This window comes from Cydia fagiglandana, chromosome 26 (assembly GCF_963556715.1).
Source record: "Cydia fagiglandana chromosome 26, ilCydFagi1.1, whole genome shotgun sequence".
In the NCBI taxonomy this organism is placed as follows: domain Eukaryota; kingdom Metazoa; phylum Arthropoda; class Insecta; order Lepidoptera; family Tortricidae; genus Cydia; species Cydia fagiglandana.
The window spans coordinates 3,414,028-3,437,352 of NC_085957.1; the positions used below are offsets into that span (position 1 = coordinate 3,414,028).

Consider the following 23,325-nt stretch of genomic DNA (forward strand, 5'->3'; position numbering starts at 1 on the left):
CGAAAATGTACAAATTATTTGTTTACTTTTTACATCTTTCAATAGTGCGAAAGGCAGACTACAAAATAAATAAAAAATGTTTCAAATATTATGCTTTATTATACTTATACTTAACAATAAACGTTCTAATCTGTTGCGGGGCTAATCTAACACCTCTCCCACCCAAATCGTCACTTACATCCAGCTCATCTTCTTCCAAAGTATCATTACCACTACCATAATAATCATTAAATCTTCTATAAAACAAATTCTTCTTTTTCCACTGCGTCGGCTTCCACTGGTCCTTGTATATATTCCCAGCTAACAGAGTTTCTTTCAACAATATTATCTTTATATCTCTAAATAAATCTCTTAAGCGCACATACCGAACACCATCAGAGGTCACGTCTGCTTTTTCCAAATAATTTTCGAGTCTCACTAACATCTCGTCAGCAGTTATTCTTTCTAAGGTCAAAAGATGCACACCTAATGGTAATTTCTCATTAAGAGCGCTAAACTCATTTTTACTATTGTAAAACGTTTGTCGCATATCGTCAGCGTACATTGCATTGTTGGAAGTCAAAACGCGGGGAGCGAAATATATTTCTTTTGCGAATTTCTTTTCGAATATTTTGTTTCTGTGCGCCTTGGAGAGGTAGAGGTAGTGGGTGCCGGCTGCTCTGATTGGTTCGCCGTCTTCTGTCTCGTTTAAGTATGCACCAAAACCTGCGAAAAATATAGTTGTATTAAAAGCTAAACTTGTATTAAAAGCTAAAAAGATATGGAGAGACCGTAACATCACAAAGGCAACGAAGACTCGCCTCGTAAGATCTCTCGTTTTCCCAGTGTTGCTTTACGGTGCTGAAACGTGGACAGTGAGAGAGAGTGAACGAAAACGCATTGATGCTTTGGAAATGTGGTGCTGGAGAAGGATGCTGCGGATATCATGGACTCAGCGTCGCACTAATATATCCATTCTCCAGGAGCTCAAAGTTACACAAAGACTTTCGGCAATCGTTCACTCTCGTATCCTTAGCTACTTCGGTCACGTTACGCGCAGGGAAGACGACGCCATGGAGAGGCTGGCAGTTCAAGGCAGAGTGGATGGCACAAGACCCAGATTGCGGCCTTCAATGCGATGGACCGACCAAATTAAAACTCTCACCGGGTCACCTTTAAATCTGTGCGTGCGGAATGCAATAAATAGAGAAGCATGGCGGGAAACAACAAAAAAGGCCGTACAACGACCTCAATGACCACGACTGCTCTGACAAGAGTATCCGACTAAGAAGAAGAAGAAAAGCTAAACTGCAAAACGTAATTCGAGACCAAAAAAAGTAAGATAATGTTGCCACTGCAATAATTTATTTGTAAAATACTAAATTCCTTTTGATAAATAATCACGGTAAGATAATTTATTTATTAGTAATTTTACTCCTACCATTTAAAAAAGTAGGTCCTTTTATATACTTATTTTTACATAAATACAAGACGCTCTAGTAAAAAGTGGCAACATTTTCTTACTTTTTTTGGTCTTGAATTACGTTTTGCAGTTAACACAGAAAATTTGGTTGGCGACACGGCGTTGCGAGACACTCTTGACTTCGGGCAAACTCGGCTCCGTTCGGCTCAGCATTACTCCGAGCAATTATTAGGGTTGACAGAACTTGCGTCCCTTTGCGTGCACGACCACAGATAAGATATTTGCTTGAATTTCGACAATCCTAAATAAGTAGCCGAAAGGGATAGAGTTAGACCAAGAAAAGTCTGCAGCGATTGATAGCCCACGCAGTGCAAGTGTTATTTTAAACGTCAAACTTCTATGAAATGATGACGTATAAATAACACTCGGACTGCGTGGGCTATCAAATCCGCTGCAAACTATTTGGTCCGCCTCTATAGTGACATAGGTTACTACCGTACAGAAAGGAAACTTCCTATAAAACTGAAGTTTGACAGCGGTTCAGGGTCGAATCATGCTGTCCCTGTCTAATACACCTATGATGTACATTGTACCTATGTTTTGTAGGAAGTTTCCTTTCTGTACGGTACTACCACAGATGAAATAATAGTACTACCGTACAGAAAGGACACTTCCTAAAAACCCGAAGTTTGACAGCGATTCAGGGTCGAATCATGCTATCCCTTTCTAATATATAACACTATCCCTTTCAGCTATTTAGGGTTAGCAAAATTCAAGTGATTATCTTATCTGTGGTCGTGCACGCACAAGGATGTCAGGTGGTGCCAACCCTAATAATTGCTCGGAGCAGTGCTGAGCCGAACGGAGCCGAGTTCGACCGAAGTCAGGAGTGTCTCACCACTGTACTATTATTTATTCTGTGCTAAAAGCCAACCTATATCATCAGTAAGTATCCTCCGATGCAGCATGAGATCAACAGCGCCATCTATCAGCGCACCCCCGGCCTGGCATCGGTCGTTGAAGACCGAGAAACGGATATTCTTCCTCGGATCCTCGATGTAGATCTTCGACGTCACGGGGTATAGGTTGCCTAGAATGAAAATATGTGACGTCATCTATGAAAGGGGATCTTATTGTCGATGACGCTTACGCCATTATTAACGATGCTCTGATATAAATACAATACCGCGCGACGCTGTGCGGCGTAAGCGCCATCGACAATAAGGTCCCTTTATAGATAATGCCCCATATAATCTTTAACATTGACTGATGATTGACTGTATAAAGGCAATAGCAGCAACAAGCCCTATTTAGACCATGCAAAAACTCGCATACGAGTTTCATTACATTGCTGTTTTTGATCGGTCGGTTGAATTTGACGTAGCCAGCAGTCCGCAATGTAGCAAAAAATCGCATGCGAGTTCGCACGCCGTCTAAATCAGCCCACACTCTTACAGCCAGGGCCGTCTTAAACTATGCTGGGGCCCTTGGGCACACAATAATTTGGGCCCCTTTTGAAAAGTAAAGAAAGCAAAATTGAACTAACATTTTACTACTATGACCTTCTATTTATTATGGGTAATCAATAGTTATTTGTACAACAAGAGATCAAAGTTTGATATTTCAAGCGAAAGATTCTATAATAGATAATCTAATTTAGAATCTTGAGCGTAGTAAGGGATTCAAAAGCGCACGAGATGTAAATAACTTTGATCTCGTGTAGTACACAAATTTTTTCACCCTAATAAGCAGTGAGAACATACCTAGAGGGACAGAGATAATAGAACCCAAGTATATCGAACTTGTATTAGACCCCGCATGTTGAAATGACATTTGACTATAAAAGTCACTTGAATGACATTTTGTCTCACTCAGTGAGCAAAATGCGATATTGCTCACTCATACTGTCTCACTAAGTGAGCAAAATGCGATTTTGCTCACTGAGTGAGACAAAATGACTCAGTGAGCAAAATCGCATTTCGCTCACTGTTTTTAAGAAGCAAAAGTACCCTTGTTCGAGCTACTGAGGTGAAAATATACTGTTACTGTCTGATCTCGGGGCCCCCTGAGGATGGGGACCCTGGGCACGGGCCAATGTATTCACACGACAGCGGTGACGCTTTTTATCAAGCGTTGTTGGATTTTCGACTTTAAGCCTTGGTCGAATTTAGAGTGCGGACAGATCCAAGCGCTTTTTTAACGCGCATTGAAAAAGCTGTCGTGCGAATGGGGGCTTACTGCGTTCAACGAATGACCAGACTAAAAAAATCATGGTAAAGTTACCTGTGATAGGGTCCAAATCTACAGGGTCGTACGTGGCCCTGGTGCCTCTGATCCGCTTGATGGTCTGCCGTCCGTTGGAGTCCGTGTAGAAGGCTCCGTCGTGGTCCAGATCGGTTTTGTACCGGATGAATACCTCCTTGCCTAAGCCGTCGTCAGTTGGGATCGGCCCGACCAACCAGTGCAGTTCTGTTGGCGATGGTGAAAACCGTTTATTATAAGGTCGTTTTTTTAGCATTAGAAAGAATGTAAGCAATCTCATGTCTTTTATATGAAAAACACATTTTAAAAATAAGTTACGGTAAATTATTATGAACAGGAAGAAGGGAAGACCAAGGAGAGCGTAGATGGAGCAAATAAAGGAAAAGACCAACGTCGTGTCGTATCAGGCTGTCAAAGAGAAGGCAGAGGACCGCCAAACATATAAAATGCTCCACCGGCAAGAGACATACTCTTAAATATATGATGATGACATTTAAGCCGATACGGTGTCCCACTCTGCTGGGCAAGGGGAGTGGAGGTAAGGGGAGGCCTTTGCCCAGCAGTGGGGCACTAAACTAAGCTAACAAAAATGTCTTACCAACAACCGGGCTATCCACATACAGCCGCAGCTGCAGAGACGTCCAATTGCTAAAAGTTATACGGATCTCTTCAACTATATCCGTCTTTACAATGCTGACATCATAATTATCCTCCGACCTGATAATGTAAGGGTCGATAGGCCTGAAGATGTACGCTCCTGGTGGCTTGATCTCTCTCCGTGGTACTGTCCTGATGTCAAACTTGGCCGGGTCATCGGAGACGTAGTGGAACATGAGAATCTCGAGGTTGATGCGGACTCCATTGCGGAGGAAGATGCTGGAGACACGTCGTCTTTCGTCGAGGTTGACCCGGACGTACTGAATGGCAAAAGAGAGAAGAATACAATACAATACATGTTGGAAAGTGTCTTCATAAACTAAAAGAACCTTGTTTGTAAACGTGGAACAAGATTAAATATTTGAATAAATATACGGTTTTTGTTCGCGTGGGTGATGCCGTCACATTCGTTTCCACCCTTCTGCTGAACAGCCTAAATTTGTATCAGTGCCTAATGCCTATTTCTTCGACAATATACATCTTCATATGGAGTCATCATAGTTTCCTTTACGCCCAGATTCAACAGGTTATGAGCCCAGATTCAAGAGGTACAAATACTCTGAAGAGTATTCAAGAGTATGCACTCTAGTGCATACTCTCAAGTTTCTGCTTTCTGTATTGTACAGAAAGCAGAAACTTGAGTAGAGACAAACAACAGGGTCTTATTGCTAAAAGTGATCACGCATAGGCAACCTTTGGAGAATTCCCCGTTTGTCCCGTGCAAACGCGAATTTTCTAAAGATTTGCAGGTATAAGAGTTTCCTTTTCTATGACAAATGGTGGCAGAAACGCACGGAAATATAATTGCCTGCATTAAATGCCGAAAAAAAGCAACACAGGAAATAAAATGCTTTTGTACGGGAAAGCCCGTGGAGTGCTCCCTTTGAGGTATTAATGATTTTTAGGGTTCCGTAGCCAAATGGCAAAAAACGGAACACTTATGGATTCGTCATGTCTGTCTGTCTGTCCGTCCGTGTGTCACAGCCACTTTTTTCCGAAACTATAAGAACTATACTGTTGAAACTTGGTAAGTAGATGTATTCTGTGAACCGCATTATGATTTTCACACAAAAATAGAAAAAAAACAATATTTTTTTGGGGTTCCCCATACTTGGAATATGCTATACTGTCTTTCCATATCTCGGGACCATGGGGTCCCGGACCTTTGGGAGGCGTGCGTGGGGCCGAAGTCAGCGCAGAGGCCCTTTAAGACAAATTAATCTAAAGGCAAGGGATACACGTGGCGGATACCATCCCCGAACGCACAATGTGATACATCTGGAGATGGTCCCCGCCAGGTGCAAAGACTATTGCAGTGCAGCACTTTTGTGCTGCGATGGGAACTACTAATATTGTCATTGGGCTATAGATTTGAAAGTTGGATGGACTGGGGATCGGGCTATGGGAGGAGACTAGCGGACACCTGCCGTGACAATCAGTCTCAAAATTGTATAAGACAGGTGGTGACTCGCCAACTCATTGAGTGGGCCCCGCAATGGCCGCACGCACAGTGCGACAACAGGGCAACACTTTGGAGTGGCTATGAGGTTGTCGAGAGGTGAGTCTGCGGTAGCCAGATCCCGGTAATCCGTTCAGCAGGCCGCCGGCGTTATGACATTTTACACTTCCAACCTGGAGCATAGGTCCCGCTCTTGCGACTCCACTCTGGCCGGCCAGTCAAGGCAAGCACAGAGGCGAGGGCCATATACTGTTATTATTATGTGTTTTTTGGGTCAATAAATTTCTTCTTATTATAAGAAATGTGTCAATAACTCAAATCAAGTGTCTAAGACAAGTGTACGTGGCAAATAAATTACACAAAAACATGATTGATAATATCGCTCTAAAATAAATTCTAGCCTTATGTGACGGTAGGGTAAAAGTAAAAACATAATACAGGAGTGCACAATGCATTGGAAAATAAAATCAACGAAGAAATTCTAACGTATAACATAAGAGTATATGACGATTATGTCGAGATTGAGAACAGAAGAGAAAACCCACTACAAAACGAAAAACAGGAAATCAAAGAAAGTAATCAAATTCGAAGAAAGATAAAAAATTAAGGTAATCAGCCAAAAAGAAGCGTATCTAGTAAAGGAAAAACAAAAGTATAGTATAGTAACAGGAGCAATAAATTAAACTAAATACTGTACTCCTCAAACTGACCAACATTTTGTTCAGCAACTTTTGAAAATAACTCATGTTTTGATTTTTGAATGTACGCTGACATCAGTGTGTTTGACGTTACTTGTCACGCTTTTAACATAACAAAATTTGCAATACATTGCGTCTTAGAATAAACTTTAAAGTGTAATAAAAATCAAAACATGAGTTAATTTCAAAAGATGCTGATCAAATGTTGGTCAGTTTGAGGAGTACAGCCTACAGTTTAATTTATTGCTCCTATTACAGAAAACACACTGTTTAAAAAACGATGAAGAAATATTATTTCCTCCAAAATACCTAATCTAGGAATGTACATACCTTGTTTCCTATGAACAATCGGCTTCCATCATCTACTTTGAAATACTTTTCATTTGTATCAGCAATATCAGCAGCTGAAGCAAAACTTTTTCTAGTTTCAATTGGAGACACAGACGATAGTTTATCGTCATACGCTTTAGTACTCGTATATCTAATATTGTCAGTGGTACTAGATGTGTAATCGGTACTTTCAGTTGTAGTAGGTTCTACGCCAGTGCTTGTTTCAATATTTTCTTCATTTTTAACTCTCTCAATCTCTTCTGTAGTTTGTAAGTATGGTGCGAGCCTTTCTACCTCTTCAGTGGTTTGTGAGTACGTTCTGAACCTTTCTAAAATTTCAATTTGCTCAATATCCTCGTTCCGGGCACCTGTGTCTACTATCAGGTCAGTATCTACAAGTGTATCGGTATTTCTAACTTGCATGTCCTTGTTTCCCGTCTTTCCTAACTGTGCTACATTGACTGGTGTATTTACTGATTCAGTTGTATATTCTAGAGCTGCTTCATTTTTTTTTGTTTCAGCATCTTGCCGTTCTGTTTCGAGTTTCAACTTTGGTTTAACTGTAACTTTTTCCCACATTTTTCTAACTGGTACTACTAATACTGATTCAGTTGTACTAGGCCATTCAGCCACATACACTGCAGATGTTGTTGATTCCGTTTGAACGGGAACTATCGCTAATGATTCTGTTCTAGATTCCTTAAATTCTACTGATTCTGACCATTTTCTTTCCTTATTTTTAAAAGTGGATTTGTTAACTGGTACTTTTATATCAGTGTTTAATAATATCTTTATATCCGGCCTGCGTCTGGCCTGCGTAGGTACTCTGATATCTGAATCTGTAGTTGTTAAATAAGGCTGTTCTGGTTTTATTCTATGTGGACGTACAATATGCACCCTTATATCCGGTTCTACCATCATATCTTCCGTATTTACTTTACTGAATCTTGTAATGTTTTTCGTAAAAGGTATTTTTATATCTGCTTCAGCCTCAAATTCAGGTTCATGCTCATGAGATGATAACAGTTCGTTTTCCGGTTCAATGAAGTCCAATTTATTAAGAACTTTAGATTTTTGCAAATAGTCTTTTAGCATGAGAAGGCTACCTCCGACTTCTGTAGCATGTTCCTTTAGCATCGGAAGCATTATTTGTGCTTCTGTAGCACTTCTTGTTTGATCGTTGTCTACGTCGTCAACAGGAACACTATCCTTAAAGTAGTTATTTGCTGTATCCTTTACTACATCTGTTAGCCTTTGTCTGGTCTCACGTTTAGTCATATTATGGGTATTAAGTGCTTTATTAGCAATCATTTTCTTCTCTCGTTTATTGCCTTCTGAACCCAATACTTTCATTTCATATTTATCTCTCCTTGGTCTAGATTCTTGTTTAGTTTCTTTCTCAACAGGTGCTAATGTTTCCTCTTCTGTGTCGTCTTCATAATCTGCGCTTTTTTGGCCTCCTCTTTTAACTAACATTTTACGAGCTTTAAAGAACTGTGCTTCTATATAATAGGACCGGAATCCCACCGGTGGGATGTTGACTGCTATGAAAACGACTTCATAGTCTGCTTTTGGGCGACTGCGAATTCTCAATATTGTATCTGGCAATCTTATTGTCGTCGATTTAACTTCTTCGCCTGCAAATCATTATTCTAATTTAACACCTGCTTGTGTGTGCCTCAACAGCCTGGGAAGAATAGCTTTTATAAAGGTTTATTTATTGAATTATAAGTGTAAAATTTAAGACAGCTTATTATTATTTGAATAATCCATACTTATCCATACTTAATATTATAAATGCGAAAGTGTGTCTGTCTGTTACGTCTTCACGCTTAAACCGCTGAACCGATGTAGTTGAAATTTACCATAGAGATGTTTTGAGTCACGGGGAAGGACATGGGATAGTTTTTATGTCGGGAATCACCCCTAAAGAGAGTGAAAAGGGGGTGGAATTGAGAGAGTTAATGAATTGCCTAATCACTAATTGCAACTGATGCTCAAATTGAATGATTGCTATTACACTTTATTAGGGCGCTATACTTACACTAGCTGCTGTTACTGATTCCACGCAGACGAAGACGCGGGCAAGAGCTAGTTATATTATAAATGCGAAAGTCTGTCTGTCTGTTACCTCTGCACGCTTAAACCGCTGAACCGATTTAGTTGAAATTTGGCATAGAGATAGTTTGAGTCCCGGGGAAGGACATAGGATAGTTTTTATGTCGGTAATCATTTCTGAAGATAGTGCAAAGGGGGGGGGGGGGGTGGAATTGAAAAAGTGAATGTATTGCTTAGTAATTAAAGTAAGCAATGCGCGAATGGAATGACTGCTATTAGCATTATCCAGGCGCTATACTTACTTTAGCTGCTGTCACTAATTCCACGCAGACGTGGAATGTAGACGTATAACCTAGTGTATTATAAATATTATAATTCAAAGATTTCAAAGCTCTTACCGTCATTGTCGTAGACTTTAAAAACGCTGTTCGTGGGATAGACGGGTAGCCGCACGGGCGTAGTGACGGCCCAGCCGAGCGGGTTATACACCTGAATCTGCAACACAGAAGAATAGCATTAAGCCAGACACTACGGGGTTGCGTAATGCATCGCAACCATAATGTGATTTACAGTGTTTAGTTTTAAAATATATTTATAATATGTATGCTAGTTTTAAGGTATTATGTATGGGCCACTAGTTCCCTGAAATAAAGATTTTCATTCATTTATTCATTCATAGGTAGGTATATGAATATTAATACTTACGCTATACTTAATGAATCGGGACCCATAACACGAAGATATGTTGAACATACACCGGTCGTACCCCACATGTTGAGGGCTTGAGCGTAGCTTACTGCCGATAAAGCATTTTATATACACCGTGTTTTTTTTTATTTCCGTTAATTTCAGGGGTGCATTCCTGAGCTTAAATCTAGTAACTTTCTCAAAGACACCGATATTCTAATTAACTCCATTTCGGAGATAATCGATACTTTATTTTTTTCCTTTAAGGCCTCTACAAACGTGTACACTTGCCTTAGGGCCGGTTTACATATTGATTAGTGTTTAGAATGAGTTCATGCATTTGCAACTAAACTTAAATACAATCTCGGTCGCTCGATGTTCGAAATGACATTGATATGTCACAGATTTCAATTGTTTGGTTGAGTTAAATGTAATGCCCGTGTTACAACAACGCTATATGCTACATTTAATTACTTTTAAAAAATTTTTATTTTTTTCAAAATAAGCAAAAAATTTTTTTTTTTTTTTTGAAAATTAACTATGCCATTTAGTTCTCTTAAACGTACTTAACCATACCCCGAAGTTAACGGAATTCAATAAAAACGCGGTGTATAATAAATAAATAATATAAAGCCCATTTATTCCACAACCAAAAATTAAATTAACATATCAAAAAATTACATTTACCTACATAATTAACTTAACCCTTTATAAGGCATAAGGGTGCCAGAAATTATGCAAAATTGAACCCTATTACTTTGAAATAAAGTGCAAAATCAGGTGGGAAATATATTCCCTCTGGCTTATAAAGGCTTAAACTATATTCTTGTTTTTTTATTTTTTTTTCACCACGGGATAAAGCATTTTAATAAGTGAATAATAATTTATTGTTGTATACAGGGTGTCCCAGAATTCGACGTCAAGCCATAAACGGATGATAGACCAAGTCATAACAGTTATCATTTTTTTTGTATTTAAAAAAAAAAAAAACCAACTCCTGTTTTTTAAAAATTATGGTCACTTTAAAAATTCACAAAAAAATCCACACCCTGTAATGGTTCTTTAACTCTTGTTACTACAAATTCCATAATTTATTCAAATTTTTTTATTATTGTGTAATCTGGAATAATTACAGGGTGTGGATTTTTTAGTGAATTTTTAAAGTGACCATAATTTTTAAAGAACATGAGTTGGATTTTTTTTTGTATTTTTATGATAACTGTTATGACTTGGTCTATCATCCGTTTACGGCTTGACGTCGAATTCTGGGACACCCTGTAGATGGCAGCACCATCTCTCTTGCTATACCGTTATCCAGTAAGGGATTCGTAATAAAAATGCAAGTACATTACACATGTCAGGAGTTTTGACCCTCTGTCCGGATTGCGGCCGGACTTGGGAAGTACCAGGATTTTTAGGAATGATCTCATAAAAAACGCGGGGAGGGGGCTACGGGGTCGGACGGAGGGAAAGGGAAAGGTAGATCCACGATACAGGGCTATAACCGCGAAAATGGAAGTTCGCAAATTGCGGGCATTTTTTTTGTCACTCTAATTACGCCTTCATTGGAGTAAAAGAGAAAGATCCCCGCAATTTGCGAATTTGGGTTTTCGCGGTAGCCCCACAGTACACCGCAGAGCGCAGTGCGCCGCCGGGGCGTCGTTCAAGCTACGCCAAAATTCTGTTACAAGAAATGTCAGGATTTAAAAAAAATAAAAAAATAAAGTGCTTTTTGTAAAAAGCACTGGTGGCCTAGCGGTGAGAGCGTGCGACTTGCAATCTGGAGGTCGCGGGTTCAAACCCCGGCTCGTTCCAATGAGTTTTTCGGAACTTATGTACGAAATATCATTTGATATTTACCAGTCGCTTTTCGGTGAAGGAAAACATCGTGAGGAAACCGGACTAATCCCAATAAGACCTAGTTTACCCTCTGGGTTGAAAGGTCAGATGGCAGTCGCTTTCGTAAAAACTAGTGCCTACGTCAAATCATGGGATTAGTTGTCAAGCGGACCCCAGGCTCTCATGAGCCGTGGCGAAATGCCGGGATAACGCGAGGAAGAAGAAGAAGAAGAAGAAATGTCAGGATTTTTAGGGTGAAGTCAGGATTTTTATCAGGACATTTAATTCTTCCATATGGCAACCCTAGGTGCAAGCACACACAGGGTACAGGCACTGGTCCCACCGCGAGCTAGTAAGCTATGAGCTATCGGCTATAAACACGAACAAAAGATAAGCACTCCCGTGTAAATAAAAGAGACACGGCGATATTTATAGTTACTCGCCCAGCGGTGAGCTAGAAATATCGCCGTGTCTCTTTTATTTACACGGGAGTGCTTATCTTTTGTTCGTGTTTATAGCCGATAGCTCATAGCTTACTAGCTCGCGGTGGGACCAGTGCCACAGTCACGTCAGTCACGTGAAACTAGGGTTACCAGGTACAAATTTAGAAATTCCTGACAAAATTCCTGATTTCCGAATATTTTTCCTGATTTTTCATATTTTTGAGGCTTCTAATAGCCGTTAGCGATGGCCACCCGATTGAGCCGATAGCCCGATAGCCAGGTACGCAGGTTGAGTGGATCTTATTTATTATATCTTACAATGTTTTTGAAGTAATTTTTGAATTACTTTATAAAAAATCGTTCAATTCAAAAAAATCCTGACATGTCAGGAAAATTCCTGTCATCTGGTAACCCTGCGTGAAACTCACGTAAAAGCTTTCGAAATGAAGTCGGTAGAATTGGTGATGGCCGCGTCTATCCTGCTCACGTAGTATTGCTTGACCCGATGCCGCAGCACCCCTGGCGCCACGCTGTGGTCTTGGACCACCCCTGCACACCATCACTCTTTAGACGGACCACCCCTGCACATCACCACACTTTACAAGAACCACCCCTGCACATGACTATACCAAATGAAGGTTTCTTTTATTTTTTGCCATTTTTAGGGTACCGTACCCAAAAGGTAAAACGGGACCCTATTACTAAGACTTCGCTGTCCGTCCGTCCGTCCGTCCGTCCGTCTGTCTGTCACCAGGCTGTATCTCACGAACCGTTATAGCTAGACAGTTGAAATTTTCACAGATGATGTATTTCTGTTGCCGCTATAACAACAAATACTAAAAACAGAATAAAATAAAGATTTAACTTCATACAACAAACGTGATTTTCAATTTGACCAAAGTTAAGAAACGTCGGGCGTGGTCAGTACTTGGATGGGTGACCGTTTTTTATTTTGCATTTTTTTTCCGTTTTTTTTTTCATTATGGTACGGAACCCTTCGTGCGCGAGTCCGACTCGCACTTGGCCGGTTTTTAAGTAACATTATAGACCGACCGCTTAAATGTCCGTTGCGCGGTACGGGGGGACGGGGTAGGACGACTAAGGGGGGCGGGGAAGGTGCGGGCGCCGTACGCCTCCCGCCCGCACCTTCCCCGCCCCCCTTAGTCGTCCTACCCCGTCCCCCCGCACCGCGCAGGCGAGGACTCATTTAAGCGGTCGGTCTATACGTGCGGCTTACCCATGACCCAATTGAAGTCTTCAAAGATGCTTTTATACGGGCCCATGTTGGCAGTTATTTGCATTTGCTTCGCCATCTGACAAATAATATTCAACATTAGTCATTACTGTAATTAGGGTAAATGAAACCTTATTCAAGGACCAAAAATATACGTTATACGGTGAATAGCCAAGTTAGTTTCTATTTTCTATCAATTTCTCGACTCAAATTGGGCCCCGGATCAAATCAAATTGGGTCCGTCTAAGGCTTAGCCAGGCCATACCTATCCTTGTCGTGTCCGTACGGGAAAAAGTCGTCCTGTTTTGTCTGCATTTACCTGCAGGTAGATGTGCGCCTCCCTGATAAGGTACTTCAACGTAGGCCTAGAAGTGTACATGCCGACCGTATAGCTGTCCCTATCGTGCACGTACGGGAAGAAATCGTCCTGTTTGGTTTCCAAGTCTGGGCTGAAACACATTTTGTAAGGCTGTTTTTTTTGACACGTCTGTGATTGGTGATTTCGGTGGTGGTTTTAGTAAAGACACGATTTTATATTATTCTTAGGGCTAATTTAGACGGCGCGCGAACTCGCATGCGATTATAGTTTCATTGCGATTTTAGCCTGCAACACCAGGGTTTACAAGCGCTGGTGGCCTAGCGGTAAGAGCGTGCGACTTTCAATCCGGAGGTCGCGGGTTCAAACCCCGGCTCGTACCAATGAGTTTTTCGGAACTTAATATGTACGAAATATCATTTGATATTTGCCAGTCGCTTTTCGGTGAAGGAAAACATCGTGAGGAAACCGGACTAATCCTAATAAGGCCTAGTTTCCCCTCTGGGTTGGAAGGTCAGATGGCAGTCGCTTTCGTAAAAACTAGTGCCTACGTCAAATCATGGGATTAGTTGTCAAGCGGACCCCAGGCTCCCATGAGCCGTGGCAAAATGCCGGGATAACGCCAGGAAGAAGAAGAACACCAGGGTTTACAAGTGCGTTGCCGGCCTTAAAGATGGGAGTATGCTTTTTCTTGAGAGTCGTATCGGTCGATGAATGCTCTTACATCTCGTCATGGACGGCGGCCAGGTAGCAAGGCGGGTTCGAGTAGAACATGGTTACGTTGAGTTTTTTCTGGGTGGCCCTCCAGTTTGTGTGACTGGAAAAAAAAACAATGTCTTAATAAAAAAAACCGGGCAAGTGCGAGTCGGACTCGCGCACGAAGGGTTCCGTACCATAATGCAAAAAAAACCGGGCAAGTGCGAGTCGGACTCGCGCACGAAGAAAAAAAAACAAAAAAAAAAGCAAAAAAAAAACGGTCACCCATCCAAGTACTGACCACTCCCGACGTTGCTTAACTTTGGTCGAAATTCACGTTTGTTGTATGGGAGCCCCATTTAAATCTTTATTTTATTCTGCTTTTAGTATTTGTTGTTATAGCGGCAACAGAAATACATCATCTGTGAAAATTTCAACTATCTAGTTATCACGGTTCATGAGATACAGCCTGGTGACAGACGGACGGACGGACGGACGGTCGCTGACTGTACTTTTGTACTACGGGCAACTAATACTCATCGAGACAATTCTAAAAACTCAAACACAATTAAATTTTGAGTGCTCGATTTCGTCACTGGAAAATCTGTGAAAAACGGCAAAATGCTATTTTTGAAATACGATATTTAATGATATTAAGGATGAGTCACGTTAGACCGGGCCGTGTCCGGGCCAGAGCTTCCGGCGCATCGTTTTCTATGGAAAGCATCACGTGATCGCCTGTCTTGTCATAGAAAAGTACCGTAAAACGGGGTGAGTAGGTTTCGCGGGGAGAGGTGGGTTATGAATGGGGAGACAAGGTTTGAGAAGGGATTGAGAAGGGAAGGGGGTGAGAAGGGATTTTAAGGCTACTGCTACAAAAATAATGTATTCCAATTTAAAATGGAGCTATCCACTCAACCGTCCGGCCCGCGAGACTGTATTCCCGTCAACCGTCCGGGGTTTTTTAGCGACGCACGCCCCGCGCAGCGCATTCACATTTTTCTACAAAAATTATAACTACACTGCCATCTAAATTTTTTAGAGCTAACTATTTAGTTAGGCTACGTTGTCGCATCAAGAGAACTAGTAAATAATGGCGAAATATTCCGTTAGATGTCTCTGAAATCAATTCTTTCTTCCACCCCCCCTTTGGATAGTAAGGTTCCCGCGGACGGTTAAGAGCATATTTTTTTCGGATACTATGCTATCGTCGGACGGTCAAGGGGCTATAGTAATACGCATAATATAAAAAGATCGATCCAACAATCTTCCAAAATCACCTTTGTATGAAAACCCCTCTCACCCCAAATACGAGGCACTACGGGGTGAGGTGGGTTTTTCTCTTTATCGTCAAAGTTATGAAATGGAACTACCCAAAATAAAATAAAAACTAAAATACAAACGTCCGGAACACTTATTATATACACCAGTTTTCATATGTAAAAATAAAATGTTATCGAGGTTTGAATTTTAGTTTTGACCCTACTCACCCCATTTTGCGGTACCCCATGTTTTTTACTTCTTTTGATAGGCTGTGGCAAATAGAAAACCCCTAGGTGATGAAATACGTACACGATTAGTTTGTCGATGTTCTCGAACCAGACGTAAGCATCCGAGTAGGCTTTACGATGCCCCATGATTACCATAACGTTCCGCGTCTCGAAGTTCGGGGCTTGCCGGTATAGCACGCTTTCGATGAACTTGTCTACCTGTGGACGATGAAGTACATAGGTATTACATAGATGAGCTATACGCGTGCCTCCGTGAGGGACAAAACATACGCAAAGCGACAATATTAAAACGTTTTAACATTGCTGACAACATACCAAAAACAATCTACGTAATTCGGTCGGGTTATTTGTTGCCCACCATAAACCATACCACAGAATAAATAATAGTACTAGGTACAGAAGACTCACTCTCTAAAAAAACGCGTCTGTCACGATCAGCACAGATATGGCCGCTAGGTGGCGACAGCGCCACGCGCGGCTTATGGCAAACCCCAAAGTTGGGGTCGAACGGATGCACTTTTAGCTACCTGTAGCAAAGCGACGAAATCGTGGAGTGAGCCACGCCTGACCGTACTAAATTTTTGGTGGGGAACAAGCAAAAAGTGAGACTGTGACAAGGACAAGCAATAATAACGCTTTCTCTGCTACTCCTACTGAAATTTTCATAAGTTCGGTCGTTTGGCCCCTCCCCCGTGTCATCTCTATATTATTGTACCTCTATGCTCACGTTGGACCGACCCTCTATGATAAAGTATGACTCACGTTAGACCGACCGCTTAAATGAGTCCTCGCCTGCGCGGTACGGGGGCGACGGGGTGGGACGACTAAGGGGGGCGGGGAAGGTGCGAAGGTGCGAAAGAATGACACCGCTACAACGCGATTGGTTGACGAGTTCGCAGCACGCGCGCGATTGATCGCAACTAGTTGCGTTAAGGCTTCTCTTCACGTTGGGCCAACGCCAACGCCAACGAGGGACGCATTTATACGTCAGAGGGAGCAAGTGATATTGGTATCTCATTCTACCGCATGGCTGCGTCCCTCGTTGGCGTTGGCCCAACGTGAAGAGGAGCCTTTAGACTGCAGGATTGGCTCAAATTCATGAGGGACACCGCCATTTTTAGTGCCCGTAAGCAGGCGTGGCTCACTCCGCGATTTCGTGGCTTTGCAACAAGTAGCTAAAAATACAGTACAGCCGTACACCAATTTTGGTGGCTAGCCATAAGCCGCGCGTGGCGCTGTCGCCACCTAGCGGCCATATCTGTGCTGATCGTGACAGACGCGTTTTGTTAGAGAGTGAGTCTTCTGTACCTAGTACCACAGAATAAATAATAGTACTAGGTACAGAAGACTCACTCTCTAACAAAACGCGTCTGTCACGAACAGCACAGATATGGCCGCAAGGTGGCGACAGCGCCACGCGCGGCTTATGGCAAACCCCAAAGTTGGGGTCGAATGGATGCACTTTTAGCTACCTGTAGCAAAGCGACGAAATCGCGGAGTGAGCCACGCCTGCTAATACTATTACTTATTCTGTGCCGTAAGGCCCGTTCTTAGATATACGTCAATGGTGGAGTGTTATGTCCCTCACCCGGTCCGTTAAGTCCGAGAAGAGTATGTTAGAGGTGACCAGTAGGGGGTCGGTGCACAGCTTGCTGAAACAGAAGCCTGGTGGCGCCCAGTACCCGTCGAACAAGTTATGTGTGAACATGTCGGTCGACGGACCTGTATGGACATATAAGTATTATACAAGACAACAAGTTAAGGTAAAAGTTCTAGTGCTGATATAATGCCTAATAGATGACACCTTGCTGTAACCTGTATTGACAACGACTTAAGTTTCAAGACGACATGTACTGGGACCGCGTCAAGCACCAGTACGTTTACCTTATTTGTTTTACAAGGGGGCAAAGTTGTTGTTTAACCGCTCGTGCTAATATCGATACCCGAGCAAGCGAAAGATTCCAAAATTGAACCAAGAGCGTAGCGAGTGGTTCGAAAAATTAAATCTTGAGCGTTGCGAGGGTTTCATAGCATGACCCTGAACCGCCGTCAAACTTCGGTTTTGTAGGAAGTTTCCTTTCTGTACGGTAGTACAGTCACCATCAGATATATCGCAGCGGCCAAGGTGGTCACAAATATCTGAACACGCCTCTATTGTCAAGGCGTTAGAGTGCGTGTTCAGATATTGTGAACACCTTGGCCGCTCCGATATATCTGATGGCGACGGTACTATTGCTTATTCAGTGGTGTCACGTACGAATTTGTCAAGCTATAGACCGACCGCTTAAATGAGTCCTCGCCTGCGCGGTACGGGGGCGACGGGGTAGGACGACTAAGGGTGGCGGGGGCGGCGCGGGCGGCAGGCGTACGGCGCCCGCACCATCTCCGCCCCCTTAGTCGTCCTACCCCGTCACCCCCGTACCGCGCAGGCGAGGACTGAGGTACCTACAACCCTAGCACAACCTAGCGCATTCTTACGATGACGCGTTGGCACGTGACTCGCACGGCGGGCAGCAGGTATTTTTATTAAGGTTTTGTAGGCTATTATAGCGTAGGTATTTTCGCTTTTGTTTGAGAATGAAGTATCTTTACGTAGTAACTATTTATTAATCTGTGCCTTCGTGTCCTTACCGAGGTCATCGCTGCCGCGCCATAAGAATTCCAATGATCTTCTGCGCATGCGCGCGACTTCTTCGTCGTAGCTGATCGGGTTTATGAATAACGCGTCATATCTGTAAGATAACGACTATATTACCAAACCGAAGTCAAAATAGTAAGCATTAAAATTGCTTTCGAAAAAGACTTTCGTCACCGAGCGTCTTAGAGCATTTAATAACTGGAGTCGCCTTTAAGAGCTTACCCCTCTGCCGAAAAACTTGCACAGTTGTGAAAACTTTTGTATGGACTGGCATGGCTATTTGTACGTTACGTACAAATCATGTAGAAATAGCAATACATTTGACGTCCCCTCCCCCGCAAAAATTGACAGACTGTTTCGTACAGCCATGACATAACGTGTCCAGTTACTGGAGTTCGTTTTGTTTAGCATTAGAAAAAATAGTAGGGTCAGTAAGGAACACAAATGTATGGAAGTGCATGCACTTTAGTCTCAGGCGATGCCGCTTGGCACGATTGTTCCTTAGGTCAAACAAAGTTGATCTGGCCCGGTAGCCAGGAGATCGTACCATGCAGACCCCCCAAGAAGGGGGGGGGGGGAAGGGTCGGCTCCCCGGGTCCAATCTATGCTATATTCCTTCCTAGTCTTAGCAACTAGGGCAAGTTATATATCATTTTCGTATAAATTAGGGACGAGGAATTCATTTTTGAAATAATGATTATGCCTTTCCATACAAAAAAATGATTTTTGTACAAAACATGAAAATGTTATGTCATTTTTTGTGACAATTTTGGATGTTACAATCACAGTGTGGCGATTTGCACTAAATAAAAAATTGGACGATGTAGCCCATGTATTCTTTATTCTGGAAAATATCACTTTATAGTAGGCATTCATACATTATTTTGTAATAAAAAAATAATTTATAGCGCGTGGCGGTAACAATTTCCATACAAATGGAACTATGCCCAAAATCAGAGATTAAAAATGTTTACTAAAACACTGAATTTGACATTTTAAAAGTTTAAATATAATGTTTTAATAATTTTTCCATGCGTTTTTGCCCTTTTTTGGTACAAATTTGTTGTTTTTATTTTTCTTCCACACACTTTCTCCCCCCATTTCCCCCCCTTAAGCGTTGATTTTATAAAAAAATATTTTATTTTAAACTTAAACCTGTCGCATTTAATTGATGTTGAAAATTTCAGCTTTATATCTTCAGGGGTTTAGATTGTATGATGTCTGGAAGTAAGCAGAGTTTTGTTAGATATTATAATGTATGGGATATTATGAAATAAAATGTCTTTAGCTCAAACACATGTAGATCCTAAACTACCGAACATTTTAACTTGAGCGTTTGAACATCGATTAATTACAAAAGGAATAAGTTAGTTATAAAAACAAATTTAAAAATATCTACCCTTAAGGGGGGAAATGGGGGGGGAGAAAGTTTGTGTGGAAGAAAAATAAAAACAACAAATTTGTACCAAAAAAGGGCAAAAACGCATGGAAAAATTATTAAAACATATTTAAACTTTTAAAATGTCAAATTCAGTGTTTTAGTAAACATTTTTAATCTTTGACTTTGGGCATAGTTCCATTTGTATGGAAATCGTTACCGCCACGCGCAATAAATTATTTTTTTTTTACAAAAAAATGTATGAATGCCTACTATAAAGTGATATTTTCCAGAATAAAGAATACATGCGCTACATCGTCCAATTTTTTATTTAGTGCAAATCGCCACACTGTGATTGTAACATCCAAAATTGTCACAAAAAATGACATAACATTTTCATGTTTTGTACAAAAATATTTTTTTTTGTATGGAAAGGCATAATAATTATTTCAAAAATGAATTCCTCGTCCCTAATTTATACGAAAATGGTATATAACTTGCCCTAGTTGCTAAGACTAGGAAGGAATATAGCATAGATTGGACCTGGGGAGCCGACTCTTTCACCCCCCCTTTTTGGGGGGTCTGCATGGTACGATCTCCTGTCTACCGGGCCAGATCAACTTTGTTTGACCTAAGGAACAATCATGCCAAGCGGCATCGCCTGAGACTAAAGTGCATGCTAAATGACCTTACTGACCCTACTAAAAAGATAAAGAATCATGACGTGTCTCTTAATTGAAAAACACTTTTTAAAAATTAAGTCACGGCAAATATGTAACAATTATGAATCTAATACGATCATTTACATTCTTCTGCTTTCATAAGTAATAGTTATTGAACTTATTGATGTTTAAGTTTTTCAACTAAAAGTCATGTCAAGATCGCTTACCTTCTTTCTAATGTTAAAAAAAACGAACTATAAGTATATATTAACAAACCGAAGTCGAAAGTCGAAAGGTACCTAAGCATTAAATGTTTCTTTAGAAAAAGACTTTCGGCAGGGGTGAGAAACTCCTGAGATCGGCCAAACTCGGCTCCGCTCGGCTCAGCATTGCTCCGAGCAATTATTAGGGTTGGCACCACTTGACTTCCTTTTGCGTGCACGACCACAGATAAGATAACCACTTTAATTTTGACAACCCTAAATAGCCGAAAGGGATAGTGCGATATACTAGAAAGGGACAGCATGATTCGACCCTGAACCGCTGTCAAACCTCGTTTTTGTAGGAAGTTTCCTTTCTGTACGGTAGTACTATTACTTATTCTGTGCTTTCGGCATGAATGAGCGTTGATCAAGACCTAATAATAATTAAGGAGTTCTGTCAATAGGTATTCATGATTTCGTCAGGTGACAAGCACAAGTCCCTAATTACTAAAAAAAATTAAACAAAAATCGACCTTCTTTTAGTACTAATATGGTTCACTATTGCTATGAACTTGTGGTGGTACTTAGTGACTTTTGCTTGTCACCCAACGATTTATTAACTGTTCACTACTAGACTGTATTTAAAATAAATTATTTTACAACATGCATGAAATAAAGCACCAGAAGATTAATAGACAAACGTAGACAGCAGTTATTTTTTGACACAATTAATATTTTAAAACCCGTATAAAACTATAAAGAGTAGGTCATTTCATTGTGACGTCACATGCTAGTATTTCATATAAATTCCATAGTTACAAAATCGTTTTGACAGTTCTAAAAAAGAAACTGATTTGACTAGTAGTCAAATACCCTATTTTCGGGTCTTCTCGCTGAGTCTGGGTCTATATCCTCTAGCCGCCCATACGTCAAACCTTGCCAAGCAAAATGAAATTTTATTTTGTCAACACAAAGTTCAAATTAGAATGGAACAGGAGACCTTTTTATAGGTCTCTGGGCGGCTAGAGGATATTATGAAAGCACTCGAATGTAAACTCACCCCATCTGTGCCATGAGGGAGGTGAACTCTCTTGAATGTCCATACACGTCTGTCGCCCACGCCACTAGAGGGCGCGCGCATGCGCGGAATGTAGAGTTCAGCTTCCTGCAAGAATAGTTATTTTCACCACACCAGATCGTAAAGGCTGTCTTTATACTTCAAAAACTGATTAGAAAGTTGCATTTTATTCACATGAGTGGAAAAGTATTCTGATTCGTAAAAAGCCAGGTCAAGAGCACCCTAAACTGGCGAGCGTGTATGAGGAATGTTATGAAAGTGAAGGAAGCGAAAGAGGTACGTCAGGATTAGATTAGAGATGCAACGGATAGTTGTTTGGCCGGATACCGGATATTCAGCCTGACCATGGGTCGAAAAGTGCGGGAGTGGAGACCATGGACTAGCAAGCGTAGCCTAGGACGTCCACCCACAAGATGGACAGACGACCTTGTTAAGGTCGTCGGAAGACGCTGGATGCGAGTCGCTTACAACCGGTACGAATGGAGGTCCAAGGGGGAGGCCTATGTTCAGCAGTGGACGTCTTATGGCTGAGATGATGATATGTATGTATGTATTTACAAAAGCTTTGACGAACAGCTCTCACCTGAGTGAGTAGGTGAACTGGTCGATGATGGCGTGATAGCTAGTGGAGGCTTCGTCGCTGACTCCGAGACCTCCGCCGACGATGGTCAGGCGGCCTTGGCGGATCAGCTGGTACATCATACGATGGACTGGAAATAAACTTTAAATTACCTGCTGGATTGACATATCTGACTACACTAAGCTGCCTTGTGTGATATGGGTATACTTATATAATTGTGTCTTTAATGTCAAAAAGAAAAAACTTATCTCAGAAAATAGAAAAACCGGGCAAGTGCGAGTCGGACTCGCGTACGAAGGGTTCCGTACCATAATGCAAAAAAAAAAAAACAAAAAAAAACAAAAAAAGAAACGGTCACCCATCCAAGTACTGACCCCGCCCGACGTTGCTTAACTTTGGTCAAAAATCACGTTTGTTGTATGGGAGCCCCATTTAAATCATTATTTTATTCTGTTTTTAGTATTTGTTGTTATAGCGGCAACAGAAATACATCATCTGTGAAAATTTCAACTGTCTAGCTATCACGGTTCGTGAGATACAGCCTGGTGACAGACAGACGGACGGACGGACGGACGGACAGCGAAGTCTTAGTAATAGGGTCCCGTTTTACCCTTTGGGTACGGAACCCTAAAAACATATCTCAGAAAATAGAAAAACAGTGATAGGTACATATTTGAAAACTTTTATTGCGCACAATATTCTTAGAATTTTCAGTATTATCCATGGCCTACTCCATAGGATTCAATAATTGAAAAGTACTTCAGATTACACTTATTTTAAGAAACTTACCTGACACATGACGATTTTTCCACCAATGGAAAAGATATGCTGTGTCCGATAATGTGAACCTGAAAACAACAAAAATTAAGTTAAAGTTTCTGATTTAGTTCACAAGATGGCAGGCCCTCCAACTTCCAACGTGCACATGTCGGTATAGGCACAGAATAATTAATAGTACTACCATACAGAAAGGAAACTTCCTACAAAAACGAAGTTTGACAGCGGGTCAGGATCGAATCATGCTCTCTTTCTAATATATGGCACTATCCCTTTCGGCTATTTAGGGTTGTCAAAAATCAAGTGATTATCTTATCTGTGGTCGTGCACGCAAAAGGAAGTCAAGTGGTGCCAACCCTAATAATTGCTCGGAGCAATGCTGAGCCGAGCGGAGCCGAGTTTGACCGAAGTCAGAAG

General features: G+C 41.4%; 1 protein-coding gene across 1 annotated transcript; it reads right to left on the reverse strand.

Annotated features, from left to right (window-relative positions):
• Positions 1-88: 88 nt before the first annotated feature.
• On the reverse strand, positions 89-22,985 carry LOC134677303 (lysosomal alpha-mannosidase-like). The gene is made up of 17 exons (XM_063535739.1): positions 22,921-22,985; positions 22,135-22,261; positions 21,534-21,638; positions 18,224-18,324; positions 17,181-17,314; positions 15,654-15,790; positions 14,110-14,202; positions 13,389-13,518; positions 13,073-13,148; positions 12,264-12,384; positions 9,572-9,662; positions 9,265-9,361; positions 6,809-8,445; positions 4,263-4,581; positions 3,686-3,871; positions 2,337-2,492; positions 89-705 (listed from the first exon to the last, which is right to left on the reverse strand). Exons 2-17 carry the CDS (start codon positions 22,251-22,253, stop codon positions 89-91), a joined length of 4,119 nt encoding a protein of 1,372 aa, XP_063391809.1. The 5' UTR covers positions 22,254-22,261; positions 22,921-22,985.
• Between the last annotated feature and the right edge of the window lie 340 nt (positions 22,986-23,325).

What these genes read in the sequence shown, in the direction of transcription:
- LOC134677303 (XM_063535739.1), bottom strand. Translation starts at nt 22,253, where the DNA reads ATGATGTACCAGCTGATCCGCCAAGGCCGCCTGACCATCGTCGGCGGA. An exon ending in TAAAGTCTACGACAATGACG is followed by an intron (nt 8,446 to 9,264) that starts GTAAGAGCTTTG and finishes AATGATTTGCAG; the next exon opens with GCGAAGAAGTTAAATCGACG. An exon ending in GATTGTTCATAGGAAACAAG is followed by an intron (nt 4,582 to 6,808) that starts GTATGTACATTC and finishes TTTGCCATTCAG; the next exon opens with TACGTCCGGGTCAACCTCGA.